Below are 16,395 nucleotides of genomic sequence, written 5' to 3'. Positions count from 1 at the left end.
CTTCCCTGGTGGCGCAGTGGTTGAGAGTCCGCCTGCCGATGCAGGGGACACGGGTTCGTGCCCCGGTCTGGGAGGATCCCACATGCCGCGGAGCGGCTGGGCCCGTGAGCCATGGCTGCTGAGCCTGCACATCCGGAGCCTGTGCTCCGCAATGGGAGAGACCACAACAGTGAGAGGCCCGCATACCGCAAAAAAACCAAACAAACAAACCAAGAACTTTATTAAACAAAACATTCACCCTTTTGTTCCACTGCCTTATGCCATTTTTCAAGCAACTTCGTAATTCCATCTTCCCAATACTTTTTTATCTTTTTGAGCAAAGAACTGTTCCAGGTACCTTTTACAGTCTTCCAGGGAATTGACATTTTTTCCATTAAGAGAATTTTGTAAAGACTGAATGAAATAAATGGAAATCCGAAGGTGCAATGTCTGATGAATACAGTGGATAAATCAGAACTTCCCAGCCAAGCTGTAACAGTTTTTGCCTGGTCATCAAAGAAACATGTGGTCTTACATTATCCTGATGGAAGATTCTGCATTTTCTGTTGACTAATCTGGACGTTCTCGTTGAGTGCCGCTTTCAGTTGGTCTGATTGGGAGTAGTACTTGCTGGAATCAATTGTTTGGATCTCTGGAAGGAGTTCATAATAGAGGACTCCCTTCCAGTCCCACCATATACACAACATCACCTTCTTAGGGTGAAGACCAGCCTTTGGTGTGGTTGGTGGTGGTTCATTTCGCTTGCCCCAAGATCTCTTCCCTTCCGCATTATTGTACATTATCCACTTTTCATCGCCTGTCACAATTTATTTTAAAAATGGAACATTTTCATTACGTTTAAGTAGAGAATCACATGTGGAAATATGGTCAAGAAGGTTTTTTTTTTGCTTAATTTATGTGGAACCCAAACATCAAAGCAATTCACATAACCAAGCTGGTGCAAATGATTTTCAGCACTTGATTTGGATATTTTGAGTATGTTGGCTATCTTCTGTGTGGTATAATGTTCATTGTTCTCAATTAATATCTCAGTTTGATCGCTGTCAACTTCAACTGGTCTACCCAACCGTGGAGCATTGTCCAGTGAGAAAGCTCCAGCACCAAACTTCACAAACCACTTTTGACGTGTTGGATCAGTCACAGCGCCGTCTCCATACACTGCACAAATCGTTTTCTGTGTTTCAGTTGCGTTTTTACCTTTCTTGAAATAATAAAGCATAATAGGCTGAAAATGTTGTTTTTCTTCCATCTTCAGTATTAAAATGGCGACATAAAAGTTCACCAATTTTGGGCTTCCCTGGTGGCGCAGTGGTTGAGAGTCCGCCTGCTGATGCAGGGGACGCGGGTTCGTGCCCTGGTCCGGGAAGATCCCACATGCTGTGGAGCGGCTGGGCCCGTGAGCCATGGCTGCTGGGCCTGTGCGTCCGGAGCCTGTGCTCCGCAACGGGAGAGGCCACAACAGTGAGAGGCCCGCATACTGAAAAAAAAAAAAAAAAATTCACCAATTTTGATGTCTTTTTTTAAATGCACGCTGATATGACAGCTGTCACAATCTAACAAAATTGTTTTGAATGAAGTTAAAGACAACTAAGTGTTATTACAGCCATCCTCCGGGAAAAAACGAATGAACTTTTTGGCCAACCCAGTACATCTATAATTTAGTGAGTTTGGGCTCATACATCTGTGTAACCACCACTTCAGTCAATAGATAGAATATTTTCATCACCCCCAGAAAGTTCCCTTGTATTTTCTTTTCATTACTCCATCCTCCTAAGTGGAGGATGTTCTGATATTCTTGTTCTTGACTTTCATGTAAATGGAACTGCATAGAAGGTACTCCTTTGGGACTGGCTTCCTTCACTACACAATAATGTTGAGATTGATCCATGTTGTCAGGTTTTTTTTTCTTGATCAGTCTTGCTAACCAGTTATCAGTTAATCTTCAACTTTTAAAAAATTTTTTCTATTGTCTGTTTTCTATTTTCACTGAATTCTCCTTATACAATTTTGTCTACTTTGCTTTTTTAATATATTTATTGATATTCATATTTTTAAATAAATTTATTTATTGTTATATATTATTTTTGGCTGTGTTGGGTCTTCGTTGCTGCGCATGAGCTTTCTCTAGTTGCAGCGAGCGGGAGCTACTCTTGGTTGCGGTGTGCGTGCTTCTCATTGCGGTGGCTTCTCATTGCGGAGCACAGGCTCAAGGGTGCATGGGCTTCGGTAGATGCAGTGCGTGGGCTCAGTAGTTGTGGCTTGTGGGCTCTAGAACACAGGCTCAGTAGTTGTGGCTCATGGGCTTAGGTGCTCCATGGCATGTGGGATCTTCCGGACCAGGGCTCAGACCTGTGTCCCCTGCACTGGAAGGCAGATTCCCAACCACTGCACCACCCGGGAAGCCCTGCTTTGCTTTTTAATTTGCAATCTTTTCAGTTTCTTAAATTGAAGACTTAGATCATTGATATTTCAACCTTCTTTGCCAACACAGCATTTAAAACTAAAATTTTCCTCAAAATGATACTTTAGCTGTCTCACAATTTTTTATTTGCCTTTCTTTAAGTGTATGTATTTTTATTTCTATTTTATCACATTTATTGTGGTATAACTGACATATAATAAACCTGCCCATATTTAAAGTGTGTAAAATTTGATGATTTGTGACTATGTGTGTACCTAAGATAAATCACCACAATAGAGATAATAAATATATCTATCACTCCCAAAAGTTTCCTTGTGACCCTTTATAATCATGCCTTTCTCCCAACCCCTATCTTCAGATAACTCATTTATATTTTCTAGAATTTCATATTCTTTTTAAAAGTGTTAACTTCTTTCACTCAGTAAAATATTTTGAGATTCATCCACGTTACTGCATGTGACAGTAGTTCACTTTTAATGATTTTACACATGGTGTAAATCTACCAAATTATACCACCTGTTGATGGACATTAGGGTTGTTTCCACTTTTTGGCTATTACAAGTAAAGCCCACATGAACATTCACGTGTAAGTCTTTGTGTGGACATGTGTTTTCATTTCTCTTGAGTAAACACCTAGACATGTACGTTCAGCTGCCAAACTGTTTTCTAAAATGGTTTTACCAATTTACATTCTCAACAGCACTGTATAAGAGCTGCAGCTGTTCCATACCTTCACCAACACTTACTGTGGTCGGTTTTTTATATTTTAGCTGTTCTAATAAGTGCCTAGTGGTATTTCATATTATGATTTTAATTTGTATTTCCCTAATGACTAGTGATGTTGAGCATATTCATGTGCTTATTTGCCATCTTGATATCCTTTTTCCAGTTTTATTGAGATAATTAACATACAACATTCTATAAGTTTAAGATGTATGACATGATTTGACTTACATATTTTGTGAAATGATTACCATAATGTTTAGTTAATATCCATCATCTCATATGTATACAAAAAGAAAAAAATGGTTTTTTTCTGATGACGAGAACTCTTAGGATCTACTCTCTTAACTTTTAAATAAACCATAGAGCAGTGTTAACTCTAGTCATCAAGTTGTATATTATATACCTAGTACTTTTTGTCTTATAGCAGGAAGTTTATACATTTCAACCACCGTCATCCAATCCCACCCTCCCACCACCCTCTGCCTCTGGTTACCACAAATCTTATCTCTTTTTCTGTGAGTTTATTTTTTTGTTTTTGTTGTTTTAGATTCTACACATAAGTGAGATCATACAGTATTTGACTTTCTCTGACTTATTTCACTTAGATAATGCCTTCAAAAGCCCATCCATGATGTTAATGGCAGGATTTCCTTATTTTTAGCGCTAAACAATATTCCATTGTGTATATATCCCACAACTTATTTATCCATTCATCTGTCACTGGACACTTAGGTTGTTTCTATGTCTTGGCTATTGCAAATAATGCTGCTGTGAACATTGGGGTACAGATATTTATTTGACAAAGTATTTTTGTTTCCTTTGGATATATTCTCAGTGGTGGAATTGCTGGATATATGGTAGTTATATTTTTAATTTCTGAGGAACCTCTAAACTGTTTTCCATAGTGATTGGAATATAATGTACAATCTTATCAACAGTGCACAAGTGTTCCTTTTCCTCCACATCATCACTATCATGTGTTATCTCTTGTTTTTTTATGAGAGCCATTCAAACAGTCATGAGGTGATACCTCATTGGGGTTTTGTTTTTTTTAAAAAAACCTATGTTTTATTTATTTATTTAAAAAAATTTTTTGCCTGCATTGGTTCTCCATTGCTGCGCGTTGACTTTCTCCAGTTGCGGCGAGCGGGGGCTACTCTTTTTTTTTTTTTTTTCTGGAAACAGAGGATTTATATATATATATTTTTTAAACATCTTTATTGGGGTATAATTGCTTTACAATGGTGTGTTAGTTTCTGCTTTATAACAAAGTGAATCAGCTATACATATACATATGTTCCCATCTGTCTTCCCTCTTGCGTCTCCCTCCCTCCCACTCTCCCCATCCCACCCCTCCAGGCTGTCCCAAAGCCCCGAACTAATATCCCTGTGCCTTGCGGCTGCTTCCCCCTAGCTATCTACCTTACTACGTTTGTTAGTGTGTATATGTCCATGACTCTCTCTCGCCCTGTCAAAACTCACCCTTTCCCCTCCCCATATCCTCAAGTCCGTTCTCCAGTAGGTCTGCGTCTTTATTCCTGTCTTACTCCTAGGTTCTTCATGACATTTTTTTCCCTTAAATTCCATATATATGTGTTAGCATACGGTATTTGTCTTTTTCTTTCTGACTTACTTCACTCTGTATGACAGACTCTAGGTCTATCCATCTCATTGCAAATAGCTCAATTTCATTTCTTTTTAAGGCTGAGTAATATTCCATTGTGTATATGTGCCACATCTTCTTTATCCATTCATCCGATGATGGGCGCTTAGGTTGTTTCCATCTCCGGGCTATTGTAAATAGAGCTGTAATGAACATTTTGGTACATGACTCTTTTTGAATTTTGGTTTTCTCAGGGTATATGCCCAGTAGTGGGATTGCTGAGTCATATGGTAATTCTATTTGTAGTTTTTTAAGGAACCTCCATACTGTTCTCCATAGTGGCTGAACCAATTCACATTCCCACCAGCAGTGCAAGAGTGTCCCCTTTTCTCCACACCCTCTCCAGCATTTATTGTTTCTAGATTTTTTGATGATGGCCATTCTGACTGGTGTGAGATGATATCTCATTGTAGTTTTGATTTGCATTTCTCTAATGATTAATGATGTTGAGCATTCTTTCATGTGTTTGTTGGCATTCTGTATATCTTCTTTGGAGAAATGTCTGTTTAGGTCTTCTGCCCATTTTTGGATGGGGTTGTTTGTTTTATTGTTATTGAGCTGCATGAGCTGCTTGTAAATTTTGGAGATTAATCCTTTGTCAGTTGCTTCATTTGCAAATGTTTTCTCCCATTCTGAGGGTTGTCTTTTGGTCTTGATTAGGGTTTCCTTTGCTGTGCAAAAGCTTTGAAGTTTCATTAGGTCCCATTTGTTTATTTTTGTTTTTATTTCCATTACTCTAGGAGGTGGGTCAGAAAGGTTCTTGCTGTGGTTTATGTCATAGAGTGTTCTTCCTATGTTTTCCTCTAAGAGTTTGATAGTTTCTGGCCTTACATTTAGGTCTTTAATCCATTTTGAGCTTATTTTTGTGTATGGTGTTAGGGAGTGATCTAATCTCATACTGTTACATGTACCTGTCCAGTTTTCCCAGCACCATTTATTGAAGAGGCTGTCCTTTCTCCACTGTACATTCCTGCCTCCTTTATCAAAGATAAGGTGTCCATATGTGCGTGGGTTTATCTCTGGGCTTTCTATCCTGTTCCACTGATCTATCTTTCTGTTTTTGTGCCAGTACCATACTGTCTTGATTACTGTTGCTTTGTAGTATAGTCTGAAGTCAGGGAGCCTGATTCCTCCAGCTCCTTTTTTCGTTCTCAAGATTGCTTTGGCTATTCAGGGTCTTTTGTGTTTCCATACAAATTGCGAAATTTTTTGTTCTAGTTCTGTGAAAAATGCCAGTGGTAGTTTGATAGGGATTGCATTGAATCTGTAGATTGCTTTGGGTAGTAGAGTCATTTTCACAATGTTGATTCTTCCCATCCAAGAACATGGTATATCTCTCCATCTATTTGTATCATCTTTAATTTCTTTCATCAGTGTCTTATAATTTTCTGCATACAGGTCTTTCGTCTCCTTAGGTAGGTTTATTCCAAGATATTTTATTCTTTTTGTTGCAATGGTAAATGGAAGTGTTTTCTTGATTTCACTTTCAGATTTTTCATCATTAGTATATAGAAATGCCAGAGATTTCTGTGCATTAATTTTGTATCCTGCTACTTTACCAAATTCATTGATTAGCTCTAGTAGTTTTCTGGTAGCATCTTTAGGATTCTCTATGTATAGTATCATGTCATCTGCAAACAGTGACAGCTTTACTTCTTCTTTTCCGATTTGGATTCCTTTTATTTCCTTTTCTTCTCTGATTGCTGTGGCTAAAACTTCCAAAACTATGTTGAATAAGAGTGGTGAGAGTGGGCAACCTTGTCTTGTTCCTGATCTTAGTGGAAATGCTTTCAGTTTTTCACCGTTGAGGATGATGTTTGCTGTGGGCTTGTCGTATATGGCCTTTATTATGTTGAGGAAAGTTCCCTCTATGCCTACTTTCTGGAGGGTTTTTATCATAAATGGGTGTTGAATTTTGTCGAAAGCTTTCTCTGCATCTATTGAGATGATCATATGGTTTTTCTCCTTCAATTTGTTAATATGGTTTATCACATTGATAGATTTGCGTATATTGAAGAATCCTTGCATTCCTGGAATAAACCCCACTTGATCATGGTGTATGATCCTTTTAATGTGCTGTTGGATTCTGTTTGCTAGTATTTTGTTGAGGATTTTTGCATCTATGTTCATCAGTGATATTGGCCTGTAGTTTTCTTTCTTTGTGACATCCTTGTCTGGTTTTGGTATCAAGGTGATGGTGGCCTCGTAGAAGGAATTTGGGAGTGTTCCTCCCTCTGCTATATTTTGGAAGAGTTCGAGAAGGTTAGGTGTTAGCTCTTCTCTAAACGTTTGATAGGATTCACCTGTGAAGCCATCTGGTCCTGGGCTTTTGTTTGTTGGAAGATTTTTAATCAAAGTTTCAATTTCAGTGCTTGTGATTGGTCTGTTCATATTTTCTATTTCTTCCTGATTCAGTCTTGGCAGGTTGTGCATTCCTAAGAATTTGTCCATTTCTTCCAGATTGTCCATTTTATTGGCATAGAGTTGCTTGTAGTAATCTCTCATGATTTTTTTTATTTCTGCAGTGTCAGTTGTTACTTCTCCTTTTACATTTCTAATTCTATTGATTTGAGTCTTCTCCGTTTTTTTCTTGATGAGTCTGGCTAGTGGTTTATCTATTTTGTTTATCTTCTCAAAGAACCAGCTTTTAGTTTTATTGATCTTTGCTATTGTTTCCTTCATTTCTTTTTCATTTATTTCTGATCTGATTTTTATGATTTCTTTCCTTCTGCTAGCTTTGGGGTTTTTTTGTTCTTCTCTCTAATTGCTTGAGGTGCAAGGTTAGGTTGTTTATTCGAGATGTTTCCTGCTTCTTAAGGTGGGCTTGTATTGCTATAAACTTCCCCCTTAGAACTGCTTTTGCTGCATCCCATAGGTTTTGGGTCGTTGTGTCTCCATTGTCATTTGTTTCTAGGTATTTTTTTATTTCCTCTTTGATTTTTTCAGTGATCACTTCATTATTAAGTAGTGTATTGTTTAGCCTCCATGTGTTTGTATTTTTTACAGATCTTTTCCTGTAATTGATATCTAGTCTCATGGCGTTGTGGTCAGAAAAGATACTTGATACAATTTCAGTTTTCTTAAATTTACCAAGGCTTGATTTGTGACCCAAGATATGATCTATCCTGGAGAATGTTCCATGAGCACTTGAGAAAAATGTGTATTCTGTTGTTTTTAGATGGAGTGTCCTATAAATATCAATTAAGTCCATCTTGTTTAATGTATCATTTAAAGCTTGTGTTTCCTTATTTATTTTCATTTTGGATGATCTGTCCATGGGTGAAAGTGGGGTGTTAAAGTCCCCTACTATGAATGTGTTACTGTCGATCTCCCCTTTTATGGCTGTTAGTATTTGCCTTATGTATTGAGGTGCTCCTATGTTGGCTGCATAAATATTTACAATTGTTATATCATCTTCTTGGATCGATCCCTTGATCATTATGTAGTGTCCTTCTTTGTCCCTTTTAATAGTCCTTATTTTAAAGTCTATTTTGTCTGATATGAGAATTGCTACTCCAGCTTTCTTTTGGTTTCCATTTGCATGGAATATCTTTTTCCATCCCCTTACTTTCAGTCTGTATGTGTCTCTAGTTCTGAAGTCGGTCTCTTGTAGACAGCATATATAAGGGTCTTGTTTTTGTATCCATTCAGCCAATCTGTGTCTTTTGGTGGGAGCATTTAGTCCATTTACATTTAATGTAATTATCGATATGTATGTTCCTATTCCCATTTTCTATATTGTTTTGGGTTCGTTATTATAGGTCATTTCCTTCTCTTGCGTTTCTTGTCTAGAGAAGTTCCTTTAGCATTTGTTGTAAAGCTGGTTTGGTGGTGCTGAACTCTCTCAGCTTTTGCTTGTCTGTAAAGGTTTTAATTTCTCCATCAAATCTGAATGAGATCCTTGCTGGGTAGAGTAGTCTTGGTTGCAGGTTTTTCTCCTTCATCACTTTCAGTATGTCCTGCCACTCCCTTCTGGCTTGTAGGGTTTCTGCTGAGAGATCAGCTGTTAACCTTATGGGGATTCCCTTGTGTGTTATTTGTTGTTTTTCCCTTGCTGCTTTTAATATGCTTTCTTTGTATTTAATTTTTGACAGTTTGATTAATATGTGTCTTGGCGTATTTCTCCTTGTATTTATCCTATATGGGACTCTCTGTGCTTCCTGGACTTGATTAACTATTTCCTTTCCCATATTAGGGAAGTTTTCAACTATAATCTCTTCAAATATTTTCTCAGTCCCTTTCTTTTTTTCTTCTTCTTCTGGAACCCCTATAATTCGAATGTTGGTGCATTTAATGTTGTCCCAGAGGTCTCTGAGACTGTCCTCAGTTCTTTTCATTCTTTTTTCTTTATTCTGCTCTGCAGTAGTTATTTCCACTACTTTATCTTCCAGGTCACTTATCCGGTCTTCTGCCTCAGTTATTCTGCTATTGATCCTATCTAGAGTACTTTTTATTTCGTTTATTGCGTTGTTCATCGTTGCTTGTTTCATCTTTATTTCTTCTAGGTCCTTGTTAACTGTTTCTTGCATTTTGTCCATTCTACTTCCAAGATTTCGGATCATCCTTACTATCATTATTCTGAATTCTTTTTCAGGTAGATTGCCTATTTCCTCTTCATTTGTTAGGTCTGGTGGGTTTTTATCTTGCTCCTTCATCTGCTGTGTGTTTTTCTGTCTTCTCATTTTGCTTATCTTACTGTGTTTGGGGTCTCCTTTTTGCAGGCTGCACGTTCGTAGTTCCCGTTGTTTTTGATGTCTGTCTCCAGTGGCTCAGGTTGTTTCAGTGGGTTGTGTAGGCTTCCTGGTGGAGGGGACTAGTGCCTGTGTTGTGCTGGATGAGGCTGGATCTTGTCTCTCTAGTGGGCAGGTTCACGTCTGGTGGTGTGTTTTGGGGTGTCTGTGGCCTTATTATGATTTTAGGCAGCCTCTCTGCTAATGGGTGGGGTTGTGTTCCTGTTTTGCTAGTTGTTTGGCATAGGTTGTCCAGCACTGTGGCTTGCTGGTCGTTGAGTGAAGCTGGGTGCTGGTGTTAAGATGGAGGTCTCTGGGAGATTTCCACCATTTAATATCATGTGGAGCTGGGTGGTCTCTTGTTGACCAGTGTCCTGAAGTTGGCTCTCCTACCTCAGAGGCAGAGCCCTGACTCCTGGGCTGGAGCACCAAGAGCCTTTCATTCACACGGCTCAGAATAAAAGGGAGAAAAAGTAGAGAGAATTAGTAGAAGTATGAGGAAAGAAAGAAGGAAAGGAGGAAAGCAAGGAAGGAAGAAAGAAGCAAAGAAGGAAAGAAAGGAGGGAGGGAGGGAGGAAGGAAGGAGTGAAAGAAGGAGAAAATGTAGAGAGAATTAGTAGAAGTATGAGGAAAGAAAGAAGGAAAGGAGAAAAGGAAGGAAGGAAGAAAGAAGCAAGGAAAGAAAGTGAGGGAGGAAGGAAGGAAGGAAGGAGGGAGGGAAAGAAGGAAAAAAGACAGAAAGAAGATACAGTAAAAATAAAATTATAATATAGTTATTGAACTAAAAAATATTTAGAAAAAAATAAAAGGGACGGATAGAACCCTAGGACAAATGTTGGAAGCAAAGCTATACAGAGAAAATCTTACACAGAAGCATACACATACACGTTCACAAAAAGAGGAAAAGGGAAAAAAATCACAGATCTCGCTCCTAAATTCCACCTCTTCTATTTGGGATCACTCCCTGTCTATTCAGGTATTCCACAGATGCAGGGCACATCAAGTTGATTGTGGAGCTTCAATCCGCCGCCTCCACGGCTGCCGGGAGAGACCTCCCCCTCTCCTCCCTGCTCTCACAGCTCACAGGAGCTCAGCTTTGTACCCGGCCCTGCCCCTGCGCGCAGGTCGCTGGAGGGCGTCTGTTTTTTGTTCAGACAGGACGGGGTTAAAGGAGCCGCTGATTCGGGAGCTCCGGCTCACTCAGGCCGGGGGTTGGGGGATGGGGGAAGGAGGGGCACTGTGTGTGGGGCGGGCCTGTGGTGGCAGAGGCGGCGTGACGTTGCACCAGCCTGAGGCCCGCCGTGCGTGCGTACTCCCGGGGAAGTTGTCCCAGGATCCCGGGAACCTGGCAGTGGCGGCCTGCACAGGCTCCGCGGAAGAGGGGCGCGGAGAGTGACCTGTGCTGACACACAGCCCCCCTGGTGGCGGCAGCAGCAGCCCTAGCGTCTCCCGCCCGTCTCTGGGGTCCGTGGTTCTAGCCGCGGCTCGCGCCCGTCTCTGGGGTTCGCGCTTCCAGCCGCGGCTCGCGCCCGTCTCGGGGGCTCGCGCCCTCAGCCGCAGCTCGCACCCGTCTCTGGGGTTCGCGCTTTTAGCCGCGGCTCGCGCCCGTCTCTGGAGTTCCTTTAAGCAGCACTCTTAAACCCCTCTCCTCGCGCACCAGGAAACAGAGGGAAGAAAAAGTCTCTTGCCTCTTCGGCAGGTGCAGGCTTTTCCCCGAACTCCCTCCCGGCTAGTCGTGGCGCACCAACCCCTTCAGGCTATGTTCAAGCCGCCAACCCCAGTCCTCTCCCTGCGCTCCGTCCAAAACCGAAACCCGAGCCTCAGCTCGCAGCCCCGCCCGCCCCAGCGGGTGAGCAGACAAGCCTCTCGGGTTTGTGAGTGCCGGTCAGCACCGATCGTCTGTGCAGGAATCTCCCCGCTTTGCCCTCCGCACCCGTCGCTGTGCACTACTCCGCGGTCCCGAAGCTCCCCCCTCCGCCTCCCGCAATCTCCGCCCGCGGAGGGGCTTCCTAGTGTGTGGAAACTTTTCCTCCTTCACAGCTCCCTCCCACTGGTGCAGGTGCCATCCATATTGTCTCTGTTTTTTCTTTTTTTCTTTTGCCCTACCCAGGTACGTGGGGAGTTTCTTGCCTTTTGGGAGCTCTGAGGTCTTCTGCCAGCCTTCAGTAGGTGTTCTGTAGGAGTTGTTCCACGTGTAGATGTATTTCTGGTGTATCTGTGAGGAGGAAGGCGATCTCCACGTCTTACTCTTTCGCCATCTTCCAACCCCCGGGGGCTACTCTTCATTGCAGTGCGTGGGCTTCTCATTGAGGTGGCTTCTCTTGTTGCAGAGCACAGGCTCTAGGTGCACAGGCTTCAGTAGTTGTGGCACGTGAGCTCAGTAGTTGTGGCTTGCAGGCTCAGTAGTTGTGGTGCATGGGCTTAGTTGCTCTGTAGCATGTGGGATCTTCCCGAACCAGGGCTCAAACCCATGTCCCCTGAATTGGCAGGCGGATTCTTAACCACTGTGCCACCAGGGAAGCCCCCTCATTGTGGTTTTATTTTGCATTTCCCAAATGATTAGAGATGTTGAGCACCTTTTCATGCACCTGTTGGCCATTTGTAAATCTTCGGAAAATTGTATATTCATGTCCTTTGCTCATTTTTTAAATTGGATAATTTGATTTTTTGTATGTTGAATTGTATGAATCCTTTATATGTTTTGAATACTAACCTCTTCAGATATATGGTTTACAATATTTTTCCCGTTCTGTAGGTTGCCTTTTCATCTTGTTGATCTTTTTTTTTTTTGCTGTGCAGAAGCTTTTTATTTTGACATAGTCCCACCTGTTTATTTTTCATTTTGTAACTTCTGATTTAGGTATCACATCCAAAAAAATCATTACCAAGACCAATGTCAAGGCGCTTTATCCTGTGTTTTCTTCTAGGAGTTTTATGGTTTCTAGTCTTACATATAAGTTTCTATTCCATTTTCAGTTCATTTTTGTGAGTGATGTAATATAGGACTAGTTTCATTCCTTTTACATGTGAATATCAAAATTTCCCAGCACCATTTACTGAAGAGACTGTCCTTTCCCCACTGAGTATTCTTGGCTCCTTTGTCAAATATTAGTTGACTGTGCATGCTGGGGTTTGTTTCTGGGCTCTTGATTCTGTTCCAGTGGTCTATGTTTCTGATTTTATGCTAGTACCATACAAATTTTGATTACTACAGCTTTATAATGTAGCTTGAAATTGGCAAGTGTGATGCCTCTTGCTTTGTTCTTTCTCAGGATTACTTTGGCTGTTGGGGTCTTTTGTGATTCCATATAAATTCAGGATTTTTTTTCCTAATTCTGTTTAAAATTTCTTCAGAATCTTGATGGGGATTGCATTGAATCTATAGGTGGCTTTAGTAGTATTGACATTTAAAAAATATTAATTCTTCCAATCCATGAACACAGGATACCTTTCAACTTATTTGTGCCTTATCTGAATTTCTTAAAGTTTTCAGTGTATAGATGTTTCACATCCTTGGTTAAATTATTTCTAAGTATTTTATTCTTGATGTAATTCTGAATGGGATTGTTTTCTTTCTTTTTCAGATAATTTGTTGTTAGTGTATAGAAACTACTAATTTTTTAATGTTAATTTTGTATCCTACAACTTTACTGAATTTGTTGATGAGATCTAACAGTTTTTTGGTGGAGTCTATAAGGCTTTTCTATATATAAAATCATATCAACTGCAAATAGAGGCAATTTTACTTCTTCTTTTCCAGTTCTGATACTTTTTATTTTTCTTGCTTGATTTCTCTGGCTAGAATTCTAGTACTATGTTAAGTAGGAGTGGTGAGAGTGGGCACTTGTCTTGTTCCTGACCTTAGTGGAAAAGCTTTCAACATTTCACCGTTGAGTATGATTTTAGCTGTGGGCTTGTCATATATGGCCTGTTTTTCATTGAGGTAAATTTCTTCTAAACCTGATTTGTTAAGAGTCTTTATCATGAATGGATGTTGAATTTTGTCAGATGCTTTGTCTGTGTCTATTGACATGATCATGTGATTTTTTTTCTTTCATCCTATTAATGTGATGTATGACATTGATTTGCAGTTATTGAACTGTTCTTGCCTCCCTGGGATAAATCCCACTTGATCATGGTGTATGATCCTTTTAATGTATTGTTCAATTCAGTTTGCTAATATTGTTGAGGATTTTTGCATCTATGTTCACCAGTGTTATTGGTCTGTAATTTTCTTATTTTTGTGGTATCTTTATCTGATTTTGGTATCAGGGTGATAATGGCCTCAAAAAATGACTTTGGAAGCATCCCCTTCTCTTCAGTTTTTTGGAATAGTTTGAGAAGGATAAGAATTAAGTCTTCTTTAAATGTTTGGCATAATTCATTTATGAAGCCATCTGGTCTTGGACTTCTGTTTGTTGGGAGTATTTTTTTTTATTACTGATCTAATTAGTGTTAATTGGGGTCTGTTCATATTTTGTATTTCTTCCTCATTCAGTCTTGGGAGACTGTATATTTCTAGGAATTAGTCCACTTCTTCTAGGTCATCCATTTTATTGGTGTGTAATTATTCAGAGTAATCTCTTATGATCCTTTGTATTTCTGTGGTGTCAACTGTAACTTCATTTCTGATTTTACCTATTTGGGCCCACTCTCTTTTTCTTCTTAATGTGTCTGGCTAAAACTTTATCGATTTTGTTTATTTTCTCAAAGCTCTTAATTTCTTTGTTTCTTGTTTTCTCTCTTTTTCATTCTTTCATCTCTATTTCATTCATTTCTGCTCTGATCTTTCCTTCTACTAACTGTAGGTTTTGTTTGTTCTTTCTGATTCATTTGGGTGTAAGGTTAGGGTTTTTGAGGATTTTCTTGTTTCCTGATGTCAGCTTGTATCACTATAAACTTCCCTCTGGGAATTGCTTTGCTGCATCCCATAGATTCTGGATCATTGTGTTTTTGTTTCTGTCTCCATGTATTTTTTTATTTCCTTTTTGATTTCTTCAGTGACTCATTGGTCGTTCAGTAGCATACTGTTTAGCCTCCATGCGTTTTGGTTTCTTTTAATAGTTGATTTATAAGTCTCATAGTGTTGTGGTCAGAGAATAGGCTTGGTATGACTTCAGTCTTAAAATTTATTAAAACTTGTTTTGTGGCCTAGCATGTGATCTATCCTGAGAATGTTCCATGTGCACTTGAAAAGGATGTGTATTCTGCTGCTTTTGGATGGGATGTTTTATATATATCTATTAGGTTCATCTGATCTAATGTGTTGTTTAAGGCCTGTGTTTCCTTATTGATTTTCTGTCTGGGTGATTTGTTCATTGATGTAAGTGGAGTGTTAAAGCTCCTGGCTATTATTGTGTTACTGTCAATATCTTTCTTTATATTTGGAATTATTTGCTATATGCATTTAAATGCTCCAGTTTGTGTGCATAAATATTTACAAGTGTTAGGTATTCTTGTTCATTATGTAATGTCCTTGTTTGTCCCTTTTTCATTTCATAATGTCCTTCTTTGTCTCTTGTTACAGACTTTGTTTTTCTATCCCCTCACTTTCAGTCTGTGTGTGTATTTAGACCTGAAGTGAATCTCTTATAGGCAGCATATGTGTGTGTGTGTGTGTGTGTGTGTGTGTATCTTGTTTTTGTATCTGTTCAGCCACTGGGTCTTTTGATTGGAACATTTAGTACATTTACATTTAAAGTAATTATTGATAGGTACATACTTATTGCCATTTTGTTAATTGATTGGGGTTGTCCTTGTAGTTCTTATTTCATCCTTTCTTCTTTTCCTCCCTTCACTTGTGATTTGATGACGATCTTAGTGTTATATTTGTGTTCCTTTATCTCTTTTTGTGTATCTATTATAGATTTTTTGGTTTGTGGTTACCATGAGGTTTATATATAACAACATACACAGGTGAATATTGAAAGTTGAAGATGTCTTAAGTTTGAACACATTCTAACAACCCTGGAGATGAGCAATCTACCCAGTAAAGTGTTCGTGGTAATGACCATAAAAATGCTCAATGTACTAGGAAGAAGAATGGGTGAACACAGTGAGAATTTTAAGAAGGAGTTAGAAAATATAAAGAAGAACCAAACAAAGCTGAAAAATACAGTAACTGAAATAAAAAATACACTAGAAGGAATCAACATTAGATTGGGTAATACAGAGGAATGGATCAGTAAACTGGAAGACAGAGTAGTAGAAATCACCCAAGTTGAACAAAAAAAAGAATTTAAAAAAATGAAGACAGTTTAGGAGACCTCTTGGAAAACATCAAGCATACTAGTATTCACATTATAGGGGTCCCAGAAGGAGAAGAGAGACAGATAGGGGCAGAGAACTTATGTGAAGCAATTGTAGCTAAAAACATACCTAACACGAGAAAGGAAACAGACATCCAGGTCCAGAAAGAACAGAGTGTCCCCAAAAAGATCAACCCAAAGAGATCCACACCAAGATACACTGTGATTAAAATGGCAAAAATTAAAGACAAAGAGAGAATATTAAGAGCATCAAGGGTAAAACAACTAGTTATGTATAAGGGAACTCCCATAAGATTGTCCACAGACTTTCAGCAGAAACTTTGCTGGCCAGAAGAGAGTGGCACAATATATTTAACGTGATGAAAGGAAAAACCCTGCAGCCAAGAACACTCTATCCAGCAAGGCTGTCATTCACATTTGAAGGAGAGAGGAGTTTTACAGACAAGCAAAAGCTGAAAGAATTCAGCCCCACTAAACCAGCTTCCCAAGAAATGTTAAACGGACTTCTGTAAGTGAAAAAGAGAAGACCACAACTAGCAATATGGAAATTACAAAAGGAAAAATCTCATTGGTAAACACAAACAT

General features: G+C 39.4%; 1 protein-coding gene across 4 annotated transcripts in view; it reads left to right on the top strand.

The window, feature by feature from the left end:
* Positions 1-16,395, top strand: part of TEX9 (testis expressed 9) — a 236,167-nt gene that overhangs the window by 212,625 nt on the left and 7,147 nt on the right. Inside the window, exon 12 of one of the 4 annotated variants that reach the window (XM_032621330.1) lies at positions 1,033-1,246. The exons of the other annotated variants lie outside the window; for them this stretch is intronic. Within the exon in view, the coding sequence (XP_032477221.1) occupies positions 1,033-1,206 (174 nt within the window). The 3' untranslated portion in view covers positions 1,207-1,246. Of the gene's footprint in view, positions 1-1,032; positions 1,247-16,395 lie in introns of those variants that run through there. 4 annotated transcript variants of the gene reach the window in all.

The sequence above is a fragment of the Phocoena sinus genome, chromosome 2 (genome assembly GCF_008692025.1).
Source record: "Phocoena sinus isolate mPhoSin1 chromosome 2, mPhoSin1.pri, whole genome shotgun sequence".
In the NCBI taxonomy this organism is placed as follows: Eukaryota; Metazoa; Chordata; class Mammalia; order Artiodactyla; family Phocoenidae; genus Phocoena; species Phocoena sinus.
Note: the sequence above shows the minus strand (reverse complement) of the source record. Positions and strands in the feature narration are given on the sequence as shown.